Raw genomic sequence first — 13,993 nt, 5'->3', positions numbered from 1 at the left:
AGAGGGCATGGAGAGGGAACACCAGAAACAGACTTAAGTAGATGCCACCAGGACTTGGAGGAGGGAGACAGGGTTGAGAGTTCAAACTTGAGATGAGCAAGATGTTGTTTCCTGGCTCTCCTGAGGGTAGACACACACTTGTTCCAAGCTTTGTTGAAGGAACTGAGATTACCTTCAGTTGGATTTGTCTCCTTGAGGTGAACGCAAGTCATTTCAGGACAACTGCCTCACCGCAAGCTTCAGTGTACCATCGGCGGGCGGAAGGGTTGGACAACTGAAGATGAGATGGGATAAATCTGTGCATGAGAGAAAGCAAGTTTCTTTGAAAGACTTCTCAGGATGAGTTTGTCAGAGAAAGTAGCGATAGGAGACCAGTCTAGAAGTTTGATGGCTGCTTGAACACCTTGCCAGTTGGCCTGGGTGAAATGCCAGACTCGACAGTGCTGAGGTGGTTCTCTAATAACAGCCAGAGAGATGTTTACTTTGACAAACATGTGGTCAGTTGAACCGTTTGGAGCAAAGGAAGAATTTGACTGTTTTTCATGATTAGACTGGAGAAGATTTTAAAAATTGATCCTTGAATGGGAATTTGATTAAAAATTGGTAACATGTTTCTCGCCTAACTTGGGGATGCTGCATCCAAAAAATGAGGATACCCTGCTCTTTTTAGTCTGTGACCTTCAAAACTCCTGAGTCGGAGTGGCGACCCATCCAGGATTATGTCCAATCAATAGCCAAGGAGACTGCTTCGGCAGCACCAACGCTTTGCACAGAGTATGGTCCCAATGGATGGATGTTCAAAACTGAAAAACAAAATGGCGGCTGAAAAAAAACAAGTGTGCCTCATCCTACCAGTCTTTGTGGACCCCAGGGGTATATTTTGATGTTATTTCGATATTAGTTACACGATGTATTTCATGGATTCGTTTGTTTACTTGTATGTGCCAGTTATATATTTTTTATGATATTTTAAGATTCCATCTTGCTGTATAGAGTTACAAGCAAATTATTTCTGGGGTCCTAAAAGACCCCCTACTTTTGGTTCATCATTTTTGACATGTGCTTACTTTGCATGACATTTGTATTGGGAAAGTTTGCTGAGCCAGTCCACTCAATCAAGGACATCAGTGGGAAGGTCATTGCTGATTTTAGCTCCCCTTCGTTTTCCACTGATCACTTTAATTTGCATTTGTTTGAGCATACTCAGCTGGGAGTCTTTGCTGACTGTACCCCAAATTTGTTTTCCACTTATAATTTATTACCCACTTTATTTTATAATTTCCTCTTTCCCATCATCCTCTTTGGGTGTATAAATATGAGGTCGACTTCCTGAGATATCATTACTTTGGTTCTTTTTGTGGAGGTATGTTTATTCTTTTTATTCCCATGATTTTACTAACTTAACCCTATATTTTGTGTTTGTAACTAAGTAGGAATACTCTATTTGCAGTCAATTGTCTTAGGACAGTAACTTTTGTCCGTATAGCTAAGGAGCTAATAAAATACACAATAAAACATCATCCAAACAAGTAGCGGTACATTCAAAGTACGCTGCCCCCATGCCAAATAAATAAATAACAATCCTCCAGCGTGCGACATCACCGAGGCATCTTTGGCGCCCCACGACATCGCCTTACAGCACATGGAGTCAGAAGTAGGAAAGAGCGGTGTACAAGAATATGTATTTAGTCAGTGATGGTAGACGGGGTCCTCTATTCCTGACCGAGATGTTAATGTTGCCAGCAGAGGTATTGGTGGAATTCCAACAGGGGGAACCTTGCCATTAAATAAACTGTCTGCAAATTCAACCAAATTGATCCAGACCAGGAACAAGAGTGGATCAATGGAACAGGGAAGAAAGGAGGAGGGATAGTTGGCATCACAAAGACAAATTCTGCCCTAAGCTGCTGGTCTCTCTCTCTCTCTCTCTCTCTCTCTCTCTCTCTCTCTCTCTCTCTCTCTCTCTCTCTCTCTCTCTCTCTCTCTCTCTCTCTCTCTCTCTCTCTCTCTCTCTCTCTGACAATCCGAGGTCCAACATTGCAGCAGATACCCATGAGATGTATTATATCTACCCTGGTGAAATAGCCAGTTACAATGAGAAATTGCCAGGTAGACAACAGCGAGACAACACAGATGAGCAATCATTAGTCTCAATGCTGAAGCGTTTCAAGGTATTCGCATCTGATGTGCATCCAACTGTGCTGTAAAATATTGCCACAAAAGATCTAGCATGTGAGAAAATCAAAGTCTCTGTTAAATGTCAGAAAGCAAGGTCAACAACAACTGGATACATTGTGTGAAGGACAGGCTCCCTGGGCAATCCTGAACACCTGCAGATCGTTCCATATTTTATCCCACAAAGAGGAACAATGCCCCCACATTTGAGACACCATTTTAAGTGCTTCACCACAGCAGCGAAATAAACAAGAACACTGTACTGAAAGCAGACACAAATGTTCTGCAACGCATTGTTACCGAAGGTGGATGGAGGTTGTGTTTTCACCCCTGTTTGTCTTTCTGTCTGTGAGCAGGATATCTCAGAAAGTTATGGAAGGATTCGTACAAATCTTGGTGGGCAAGTTGGTGTGTGCCAAGGATTCCTGAATTAGATTTTGTTGAAGATCCAGATCTGGATCCATATACGAGAATTTTTTTAAAGTGATTTTTCACCACTGAGAGATGGGGCCAAAAACAATGCATAGTGCAATATCTCAAAAAGTTTTGGGCTGATTGAGACAAGAAACATTTTCTATTTTGGTTAATGTCCGGAAGCAAATCCGGCCTATCGGAGGGATACAAACCGTAAATCTCTTCAACCCATCATCACAGTTGATATGAAAACCTTCCTTTTCTTCAACAACCACATCTCAGATCACCAATTTGGTTTCAGACCAGGTCACTCCACCTTGGACATGCTGCTTCTACTCACCCAACAATGAATGTAGACCCTCAATGTCAGATATGAGATTAGAGCCACCTCTTTGGCCACATCTCATGCTTTTCATGCAGTCTGGCATCCTGCCTTGCTCTCCAAACTCTGCCAATGGCATCCAAGGCCAACTCCACACATGGATTACTGACTTCCTCTACTCTCGTAGCCAACACGTGGCACTCAGTTTAACCTTTTCATTTGCTCTCCCTGTCAAGGTTGGAGTGCCACAAGGCAGTGTTCTGGGCCCAGTCCTATTTCCAATCTTCATAAAGGATCTCTCTGACTCCAGAAAATCTTGTTTATCTATTTGCTGATGACTCCACCCACCCTCTGCCATGACATCCATCATCCTTCAGACAGACAGGCTGCTGCCTCTTCCCTCTTTTCAGACCTCGAAAAAAAATCACAATCTGGTCAAGCACTTGGGATATGTCTTTCAATCCTGACAAATGTCACACTCTCACTATCTCTCTTTGAAAGAACCGTCTGGCAATGCGGACGCGACATCAAAATAATGAGTACCCCACTCTTTTTAGTCCGTGACCGTCAAAACTGAAAAACAAAATGGTGACTGATAAAAAGAAAGACCCTTCTCCTCCCCCTCTCCCCACCTCCATATACTGTCTTAACAAACCTCTTGAGGAGGTCCAATCATTCAAACTCCTGGGTCTCACTATCAGCCATGATATTTCTTGGGCAAACCACATTTCTAAGTTTGCCCTCAAAGGCATTCGTCAACTGTGCATTCTCCATCATGTAAGATCTTTTTTTGGCACACCTGGACTCTTAACCACCTTCAATGCCTTCATCCGCAGCTTGATGGAGTACTGCTCTCCCCTCTGGGCTGGCTCCCTGCCTCACATCTTGCTCAGCTTAATGCTGTGGAAACCAAGGCCTTCAAGATCAATGGAATCTCCCATGCTGAATCTGAGTCTGAGCTTATCACTTCACCATCGTAGACAGGTCCGTGGTCTCTCTGTCTTTTTCCACTTTCTTTCTGGTCTTGCACCCTCTATTCTTTCCGTACTTTGTCCCCCTCCACCCACTCCATATTTCTGCAGGGCTCACACGATCCGCCATCAACCCTCTTCTGGTAAAACTCCCTAAATCCAGCATCACTGTTCACCTCCACTCATTTGATCCTCTTTCTCTCACCTGTGGAACCAATTTCCACATTCTCTTCAATCTCATTCCTCCCTCCAGGTCTTCAAGAGAGCTGTTCACCACCATCTCAGATCGTCCCCAATGCAAAACCATAATATTTTCTACCCTCGTTAACCCCACTCAGTCGCTTCTAACTTTCTGTGTTTTCCTTCTCCACCCATGCATATTTTGTGTCCTGTTTTTTTCTGTTACATCTTGATCCGTTCAGTATGAGCCTCTTCCACGAGCCTCGACTATGTGTAAAAAAACAACTGTTCAGCCTTTGGAGGTATGCGCTCTACCATATATCGTTATCATAATATCTTTTGCATCTGGTCGTAATATTGACATTGACAGCATCCGAAAACATCAACTAATGTCTGTATCACTTGCTCATGCATAGATGACTGGCAGCCTGAGAATGCGCAACAAGTCCACGTTGGCTGACATACTGATTTCAGGCATCGGATGCCCTGCAACACTTGATCTTTGTGGTAAATCTGCCTGTTTGGTGATGGATGGACAGGCAAGAGTTGTCTTCATTGGCAAACCAAGTGGTTCAAAGACATTCGGTGATTTAGCAGATGTTTTCACAACGTCTGACTTACAGTCAGGCTCATCATTTGGGCACATATGTGTTGTATTTGGCCGGTATAGATATGAATCTATCAAAGCATACATACAGCAGAGGTGAAGAAAAAAAATACATGACCGATACGATGTGTGATTGAAGGAAGAGATGTGCAACTTCCAAATTCCTGGTCAAACTTCGTTGCCTCATCCGAAAACAAGGCAGACCTTACCTGATCCCTGTCAGAAGAGCTACTGGCAAATGCACCAAGTAACAAAGAAATTGTCGTTATTGGTGGGTTGGCAAATGAACCGGAAGTCAAGTCGTTTTATGCAGCCACTAACCTCACCACACTTAGGGCAACACACGGGGAAGCTTATGCACTACTTGGTCTGCACGCCATCGATGTCCATTTTAATTTGTACAGTGGTCGTATCAGCACGGTATGCAGATGTCCTCCTTCTACTGGTATCACATTTCAGCTGTGTGAATTGTGACCAACGACTAGGTCCAGTCCATTGAGACCATACTCTGTACAGTGCGTTGGTGCTGCCGAAGCAGTCTCCTTGGCTATTGGGCACAATGCTGGCTGGACAGGTCGCCACTCTGACGCAGGATACCTGAATGACTCGGTCATCTCGGGAAGCTGGTACTCATTTTGCTGACCTCGGAAGGATGGCAGGCTGAGTCAACCCCCTGGTGAATTAATTCAGCGGGCAACGAGGCTTGAACTCAGGACCCTCGGATCCCAAGCCGCCACCCTAACCACTGAGCCAACACCCGGAAACACCAGTAGCAACCAACTACTAGGTGATTTGGGAGAAGGAACCTGGCACCCAGGAATCTTAAGTCAGTCGAGAAGTTTTTCCCCATAATGTATAGGAACGAAAATGTTGAATCAGTTGACACCCTGTATACTATCACATTTATGAGCCGGCCATCTAGAAATGCTACCCACAACCAGTGATTCCCTTCAGATGCACATACAGTGTGTGCATTACCAATTCATGGTATGGGCGGAGGCTCACTGTCCAGTGCCACATCTTGCAGATGCCAGCGAGTTGGGATGGAAGCGGGATGACAGGTCTTCAACCCATTCTGATGATTCTTGCCTCTGTACCAGATGCTTGTCTTGAAATAGTACCTTGCTCTTGTTGTTCAAGATGCCAGACCCTACGCTGCAAATGCTGAAAGACAAAGCTGCCATGTACTTCTGCCTTTGAATGTGAGCAGCAGGCTGATGATGCTTTAACACTATTAATTAATAAGTTGATTCCTTATACCCTAGAAGTACCTAAGTCAAGATTGACTAAATGTTGACTTTGGAATGTTGTACAATAATGAAATACTTTGTGACATCTTACATTATATCAAACTGCTAAGCTTGGTGTTAGCTGAGCAGTTAGGATCGCTGCTTGGGATCCTAGTGTTCCTGAGTTTGAGCCCTGTCAACTGCTGAATTTACACCAGGTGGGGTTGACTCAGCCTGTTATCCTTCTGAGGTTGGTGAAATGAGCACCAGTGTACTGGTAATAGGGGCGCTGTGTCAGTGGCATAGCTGTGTTCCCAACCAATGATGCAACCAGCAGCCTTAAGGCTGCATATGAGAGAGTGTGTATACCAAATTGTTGGTTTTCTTGAAGAAATACATTATTTTTACACATTCTTTGCAAATTGGTGCATTTGCAAATGAAGAATAAATGCATTCTTTTTCATAACTTGACCTACTTAGCCACAAACTTCACCTTTGTAAGCTCATGTTTTCGATGAGCACCCCTGAATTATGCGAGCAACACATAACCAACTTCGCTTCAAAAGGGGTCTACAAAGGAGCTGTTTTGGGTACAGTATTGTTTTGACGGTCATTTTGTTTTTATGATTTGGCCTTCTTCACCTTAAAATTCAGCTTTGTATCCACAATCATCGAATTCAGCACACCCAAATTATCTTAGAAAGGCGGGTTACCAATTTCTACTAAAATATACCCCTGGGGCTCTTAAAATGATCCTTTTCCAGGGATTTGTTCCTGATTATATGTCTTTGTTTATTATTTTTTTGGACATGAAGTTGAGGCTCATGGAAGAGCATTTTCCTCTCCTACCCCTTATTCCCATTTGCTTACCCACCTGCTTGTTTGTGTCTGGGTGTTTCCTTATTACCCCATTGTGAATATGTTACCCTTCTCTAATCTATCACCTGGTTCTTCCATGAGCCTCGATTTTGCATTGTAATGCACATACATGCTATGAAATGAGTAGCAGACACCCAAAGGCAGTCAAATTAATGATAGCAGGCTTTGAGTGATTATCAGTTGCCACAGACACTCGATATTTGTGCAAGCACTTCCTATTTACATGATTGAATCATTTTTATTGTCCAAGTGAAATAACGTCCTCATTAAACATACTGTCGTCAGCACCACAACCACGGGTCACATCTTCAGATCTCCTCTTTCATGATGAAATATCTCCAATTTCTCATTCAAGTGTTTTCGTGTGATTGCAGATTGGACATTGGACCGAGAAGGATAACCTGACAATTACCAGCGACGATCTACATGGTGGGAATGAGAGCGGTATTGTGCACAATAAAACCATCAGGGTCATCACCATCCTGGTGAGGGCCTTGTGAAACGGGACAGTCTACAGCACTTTACCTGTTGCCTTCTCTTTGCTCCCAAATCTTTGCCTCGTCTCGCTTCCCTTGTGCGCTGTGTGTCCATTCGTGATGATATTTCTGTCTCCTGTGTTTCCAAGTGTTGCGATAAATGTGATTGAACTCTGCTTTCCATGTTAGCTATGCACGTACGAGTTTGGTTTTACGTATAAAGCACTTCCTGTCCATCTACTCTCAACTGGTGCTTCCCCCCTATGCAGTACTTTGTGCACATGTTTTTATGGGTTATTCCTTATCCTCTGTCATTTTGAACTCTTTGAATAATTAATCCTTTTTGAATGTACCTGATTATTGTTGCCTTTTTTTCTTTTGCTGTGGATATGAGAATAAAAGGTTTGTCTGAGAAAACAAACGTGCAAAGCTATCATTGCTCTGTGTGGCCATATTGTGGAGAAACGTAAACTGAACGAGATGTTTTTCACAAGAAAACGTCACAGTATCTGTTTGGTGCACCTTTTTAAAAATATATCTTTTGGTGTGATTGAGACAGCGTAGGAGATGCATTTTCGCTATTCATGTGTGTAAACATGGTGTAGCGAGAGTGCGTTTGAGTGTGCCACTTGATTAAGAATCAAAACGGATGGAGCAATGTTTATCCCTTGGAAAGTGTTGATATCAGCATCTCTCGATATGTATATATATATATATATATATATATATATATATATATATATATATATATATATATATATATATATATATATATACAATGATATAGATATAGATATAGATATAGATATAGATATGGTGTTGCAAAAGTTAGTTTATCGAGAATTCTGTTCTCGTATTGAGTTAGTTTACACAACGTTTGAGTTTGTTTTTTTTCTTCGGAAAATTGCTTTAATGATATTGTTTCTCCTTGCAGGTGAGTAAAGTGCTACTCGAGAAGATGGAGCGGCATCTAAATATGGAACAAATGATTTATGTTTTGAAGTTGTGGTGGAAACTGTAAATAATTGCAGAAAAGTTTCTACAGCAAGCATTTGAAAATAAGTTTTTCTTATTTTTTTTTCCATCAAGCCAAGCAAATACACAAGCTTGATAAGAAGTTTGATGTAACAGGTAACGTCAGAGTTGCTCCAAGTAGTGTTCACCCTCAAACAACTACAACAGGTGAAAACAAACGAATTGTTGCAAGCTCATGATTGAGCAATCCTCAAAAGTCTTTTAGAAGAGCTTCAGTCAAATTGAACATTTCTACATCCAGAGTCCATCGCATTTTGAAGCAATTGAAGATAAATCCTTACAAACCACACTCGTTACAAGCTTTAAATGAAGGTGATCCCAATCGACGATTACACTTTTCTGAATGGCTTGTGAATCATGCAACAGCAGATCCAGAATTCATGAATCGTATTGTGTGGAGTGATGAGGCAACTTTCAAAAAAAATGGGTGAGTAAACAAGCATACCCATGTCCATTGGTCTGATATCAATCCACATTTTGTGATTGAGCACAAATTAAATGTTCCAGAGTTGCAGTTTGGAGTGGAATCTGTACAGATGGCGTAATCGGGTCGTACTTTTTAACGGGGCTGTGACAGCAGAAACTTGTTGAACCATATTACAGGACACCGTCCCACCACTACTGTAGCATTTGAGAATAAGTCTGTCAGCAGGATTGGGCACCACAACACCTTTGACAACAAGTCTGGGAATTTCTCAACGAAAAGTTTACAGAATGGATTGGTCGTCGTGGGCTGACCGACCGCCCACCCAGATCACGTGATCTGTCTTACCTTGTGATGTTCTGTGTTGGAATCATGAAAGACAACGTTTATGTGACACACCCCACAATTATAGAAGACGAAAGAAAAAAAAAACGCCAATCAGCTTCAATTTGATGTTTTTCACAACAAACCTGAACTTAGCAGAGCTATGTGCCATTACGTTATGAAAAAGTGTTAGAAATGTGGAGAGAATTAGGGTGGTCGCTTCGCGCAACTTCTCTAAAGTTGTGAGGTTTTGATTAAAATATTTTCGTGAAAATTATAACTTCATGTTTACATTCCACGTTTGCACAATGTAAAATTATAGATTCTTAATGTAATGGTTTTATTTTTTGTTATTTTGTTACTTAATACAACAACACCGTTCTCAGGAAACTAACTTTTGAAACACCCTGTATGTGTAGTTTGTTTGTTTTTTAACGAAAAAAAGGAACATCAAACCAAAAAAAGTAACTGGATCTACCTTGCTAATCGATTAATAAACAAGCAAGAGCAAACTCAGTCAACGACGGTTCACTCACTTTGAAACAAGCTTCCTCAAGGTCAATAGACCCGAGCCTCGGCATGCGTCCGCTTTTATTTTCGAGGCGACCATTCATTTCCGGTCATGTGCCGGTGCGAGAGTTCAATTAAGGAGCGTTTTTATTACTAACTTGTGATTTGGTATTGTATGTGTGGGGAGAGCGGGTGTGTGTGATAGTTCTTGTTTTTGTGTTTCTGGGGCACAAGCATGGCTGGGTTCGCATCCAGGTTGGACATGGTGACTTGTGGGTCGCATGATTGGCGAAGTTTCCTGTGGGTGTTGTCCAAGTCAATTCCAACCACCACAAAAAAAAAACACTCAATTCCAAACACCACACCCACACATGTACAACACCCAAAGGAAACTTCGCCAAACATTCAACCCACAAGTCACCATGTCCAACCGAGACACGAACCCAGCCTTGTTTATTCTAGGAAACACAAATACAAGAACAATCACACACACCCGCTCACCTCCATGTATACAATACCAGATCACTAGTCAATAATAACAAAGAGCGGAACAGCCTATCGATGATGTGATTGGCGTTTGTTGACAAAGTTTCGGCACAATGAAAACATCCTCAGTTGACCTCTCACACCAGCATGCGACCGGAAATGGATTATCGCCTCAGTAATAAAAGTAGACATGTGCTGCAAGGCTCAGGGTCTATTGGTCTGAGGAAGCTCACTAGGAAACGGATGAAACGTCGCCTGAGACCGAGTCTGCTCTTGTTTGTTTATTACTGGATGAGAGGGTAGATCTAGTTACTGTTGGGTTGGATGTGCCTTTTTCCTTATAAAATGTATAATCCCAACCACCCCAATCTTGTATCGTGTGTGTGTGTGTGTGTGTATGTATATATATATATATATATATATATATATATATATATATATATATATATATATATATATATATATATATGTATATATATATATATATATATATATATATATATATATATATATATATATATATGTACATACATACATACACCACATGGTCCAAAGTATGTGGACACCTGCTCGTCCAATGTCTCATTCCAAAATCATTGGCATTAATATAGAGTTGGTTCCCCCTTTGCTGCTATAACAGCCTCCACTCTTCTGGGAAAGCTTTCCATGAGATGTTGGAACATTGTTGTGGGGATTTACTTCCATTCAGCCACAAGAGCACGAGTGAGGTCGGGCATTGATGTTGGGCGATTGCGTCTGGTTCGTAGCCGGCGTTCCAATTCATCCCAAAGGTGTTTGATGGGGTTGAGATCAAGGATCTGAGCAGGCCAGTCAATTTCTTCCACGCCGATCTCAACAAACCATTTCTGTATGGACCTCACTCTGTGCACAGGGGCATTGTCATGCTGAAATCGGAAAAAGCCTTCCCCTAACTGTTGTCACAAAGTTGGAAGCACAGAATCGTCTAGAATGTCAATGTATGCTGTAGTGTTAAGATGTCCCTTCACTGGAGCTAAGGGGCCTAGCCCATACGATGAGAAACAGCCCCACACAATTATTCCTCCTCCATCAAACTTTACAGTTGGCACTGTGCATTCAGGCAGGTCGTGTTCTCCTGGCATCTGCCAAATCCAGATTCGTCCGTTGGACTGCCAGATGGTGAAGCGTGATTCATCACTCGAGAGAACACGTTTCCACTGCTCCAGAGTCCAATGGCGGTGAGCTTTATACCACTCCAGCTGATGCTTGGCATTGTGCGTGGTGATCTTGGCTCGTGTGCAGCTGCTCGGCGATGGAAACCCATTTCATGAAGCTCTCAATGAACAGTGCTTGTGCTGACATTACTTCCAGAGTCAGTTTGGAACTCAGTAGTGAGTGTTGCAACCGACGATGGACGATTTTTCTGCGCTAGTGGCTTCAGCACTCGGCGGTCCCATTCTGTGAGCTTGTGTGGCCTACCACTTCGTGGCTGAGCTGTTGTTGCTCCTGGACATTTCCATTTCACAATAACATCACTTACAGTTGATTGGGGCAGCTCTAGCAGGGCAGAAATTTGACTAACTGACTTGTTAGAAAGGTGGCATCCAATGATGGTACCACATTGAAAGTCACTGAGCTCTTCAGCACAGCTCATTCTTCTGCCAATGTTTGTCTATGGAGATTGCATGGCTGTGTGCTTAATTTTATACACCTGTCAGGAATTGGTGTGGCTAAAATAGCCGAATCCACTAATTAGAAGGGGTGTCCATATACTTTGCCCATGTAGTGTGTGTGTGTGTGTGTGTGTGTGTGTGTGTGTGTGTGCGTGCGTGCGTGCGTGCGTGCGTGCGTGCGTGCGTGCGTGCATGTGTGTGTGTGTGTGTGTGTGTGTGTATATATATATATATATATATATATATATATATATATATATATATATATATATATATATATATATATATACATATTAGATACAGGGTTGCCCAGTAACAAGTTCGAATTGCGAACATACCCCGTGAGAGTTCATTCGTACAACTCTCAGGTAGTTTTGAAATTTGGTAAGATTTTCATTGCATCAGAAAAAGAAACCAGAACACCTCACAAGAGTGAGGCTAGTTTCACATCATCATTTGTGACTTAGTTTTGCGTTGGGCATCGCCCAGTGCATTTTTTTTTTATCACAATTTTAAGAAAATGCACCGAAAGGGCCGTTTCTCGGCCCAAAGGGCCGGAATCGCACTTTGGGCTCAATTAATGCCTTGGGAATGGTCTCCAGAATATACCTGTCAAGATTGGTTATGCTCCATTTATGAACAACCGAGGAATAGCAATTTTTTTTTAAAATGGGCCAAGAGGGCTGTTTGTTGGGCCAAAGGGCCATAATCTCACTTTGGGCTCAGATAATTCCTGTAGAGTGACCTTTAGAATATACCGGTCAAGTTTGGTTCGGTTCCGTTCACTAATAACCGAGAGATGACAATTTTAAGAAAATGGGCCAAAAGGGCCGTTTCTCAGCCCGAAGGGCCGGAATCGCACTTTGGGCTCAGTTAATGCCGGCACATATGTATCTAGTATATTCCTGTCAATTTTCATCGAAAACTGTTCACGAATAAAGGCCCGGTCACACCTTGACGTTTTAGCCAACGTATGCCGATTTTTGAATTTTTTTTCTAAAACGCTGGCACACGTTGAATACGTTATGGGTAAGTTTTGATAACATTGAGAGCACGCTGAAAAACACTGCCATACGTCGTTGTACGCTGGCTTTAAACGTTGTACTTTTTGGTTGTCCTCAAATTTTTTCATGCTTGAAATTTCACGACGTATGCCGGCGTATGACTCACACGTTCCGCTACACTGGCCACAAGTTGTATGCACGGTCTGCGATCGTTGACAGACGTCAACACATGCTACTTGTAAGTTAATCATAAGTTGAGACACGCCGAGGTAATGTTTAGCGTACCCAAAACTTATTTCTAACCTATGATTAACGTGTTGTTGGCACGTTACGCGATCGTTGCCACACATCGACAGACGTTACTTTTAAGTTACTCATAGGCTGAAAGACGTCGGTATAATGGATCGTCCTTGCGTCAGCGTCCACGGCCACGGCCAGGACACTTATTTGCAGCATTCTTCAAACTTATCTTCGGCATGACGAGGATGTTCACACTTCGATGTCTAGCTTGGCTATGATTCCAATTGTCCATCGGCAGCGTCTATTTAAAATAGTCGAGTTTGAGCGTTTTAACACGTTCAGAAGAAACGCTTCAAATTTCCAAACCCCAGCGTCAAAAAACAAAGGCGAGTGACAGCAATTTAAATCGTTCATTGTAAACAATGAAAATAGTTGAGTGGTACCGTTTAAAAGTCGTTGAGTGTAAAAAAAATCCAATTGTTGAGCGCAAGCGTCTACTTTCAATAGTGGAGATGCAGCCATTTAAATCGTTGAGTTTATCATTTAAATCGTTAAATCGTGAAACGCAAGGACGATCCATCATAACCCACACCCTCCCCCTCACACTCACCTACTACTGCCAACATGAACAAACTACTACTAATACTAATACTAATACTAATACTGATACTGATACTGTTACTGCTGACATGGACATCGACTCAAAAAGGACTCGAAAACACTGTTTGGTTCCCCTTTTATGAGCAGCATTTTTATGTACCAATTCCCAAAACCGCTGGGAACACGTCTTTATATGGCAGTTGTAAGCTAGAAACACGTTAATTTTTTTTTTTTTGTCGACCGGAAGACGTCATTGGAATACGTCTACATACATCGATGTGTGTTGGGACTACGTAAAGAATTGGTTCAAAGCACGTCAAACATAAGTTAGAAATAAGTTTCGCGTAAAAAAGACATTACCGCGACGTGTTTCGACTTATGAGTAGCTTATAAGTAGCCTTTGTGGACGTGTGTAAGCGTCCACATATCGTGTGTAAAACCTATCCCCATCGCATGCGGAACGTG

The 13,993-nt window shown here is 42.2% G+C and overlaps 1 protein-coding gene across 6 annotated transcripts in view; it reads left to right on the top strand.

The window, feature by feature from the left end:
• The window catches only part of LOC147008979 (glutamate receptor 2-like), a 374,530-nt gene that overhangs the window by 312,475 nt on the left and 48,062 nt on the right, over positions 1-13,993 (top strand). For all 6 annotated transcript variants that reach the window (XR_015053351.1, XR_015053352.1, XM_085864443.1 and 3 more), the window contains exon 9: positions 7,152-7,262. Coding sequence is in view for 4 of the 6 variants with exons in the window: in XM_085864443.1 (XP_085720569.1) it covers positions 7,152-7,262 (111 nt within the window). In the remaining 2 variants the exon portion in view is untranslated. The remainder of the gene's footprint in view (positions 1-7,151; positions 7,263-13,993) is intronic.

Source organism: Eptatretus burgeri, chromosome 18, assembly GCF_056783735.1.
Source record: "Eptatretus burgeri isolate ZD-2024b chromosome 18, Ebu_testis_v1, whole genome shotgun sequence".
Classification (NCBI taxonomy): Eukaryota; Metazoa; Chordata; class Myxini; order Myxiniformes; family Myxinidae; genus Eptatretus; species Eptatretus burgeri.
This window is presented reverse-complemented; position numbering and strand designations above follow the sequence as displayed.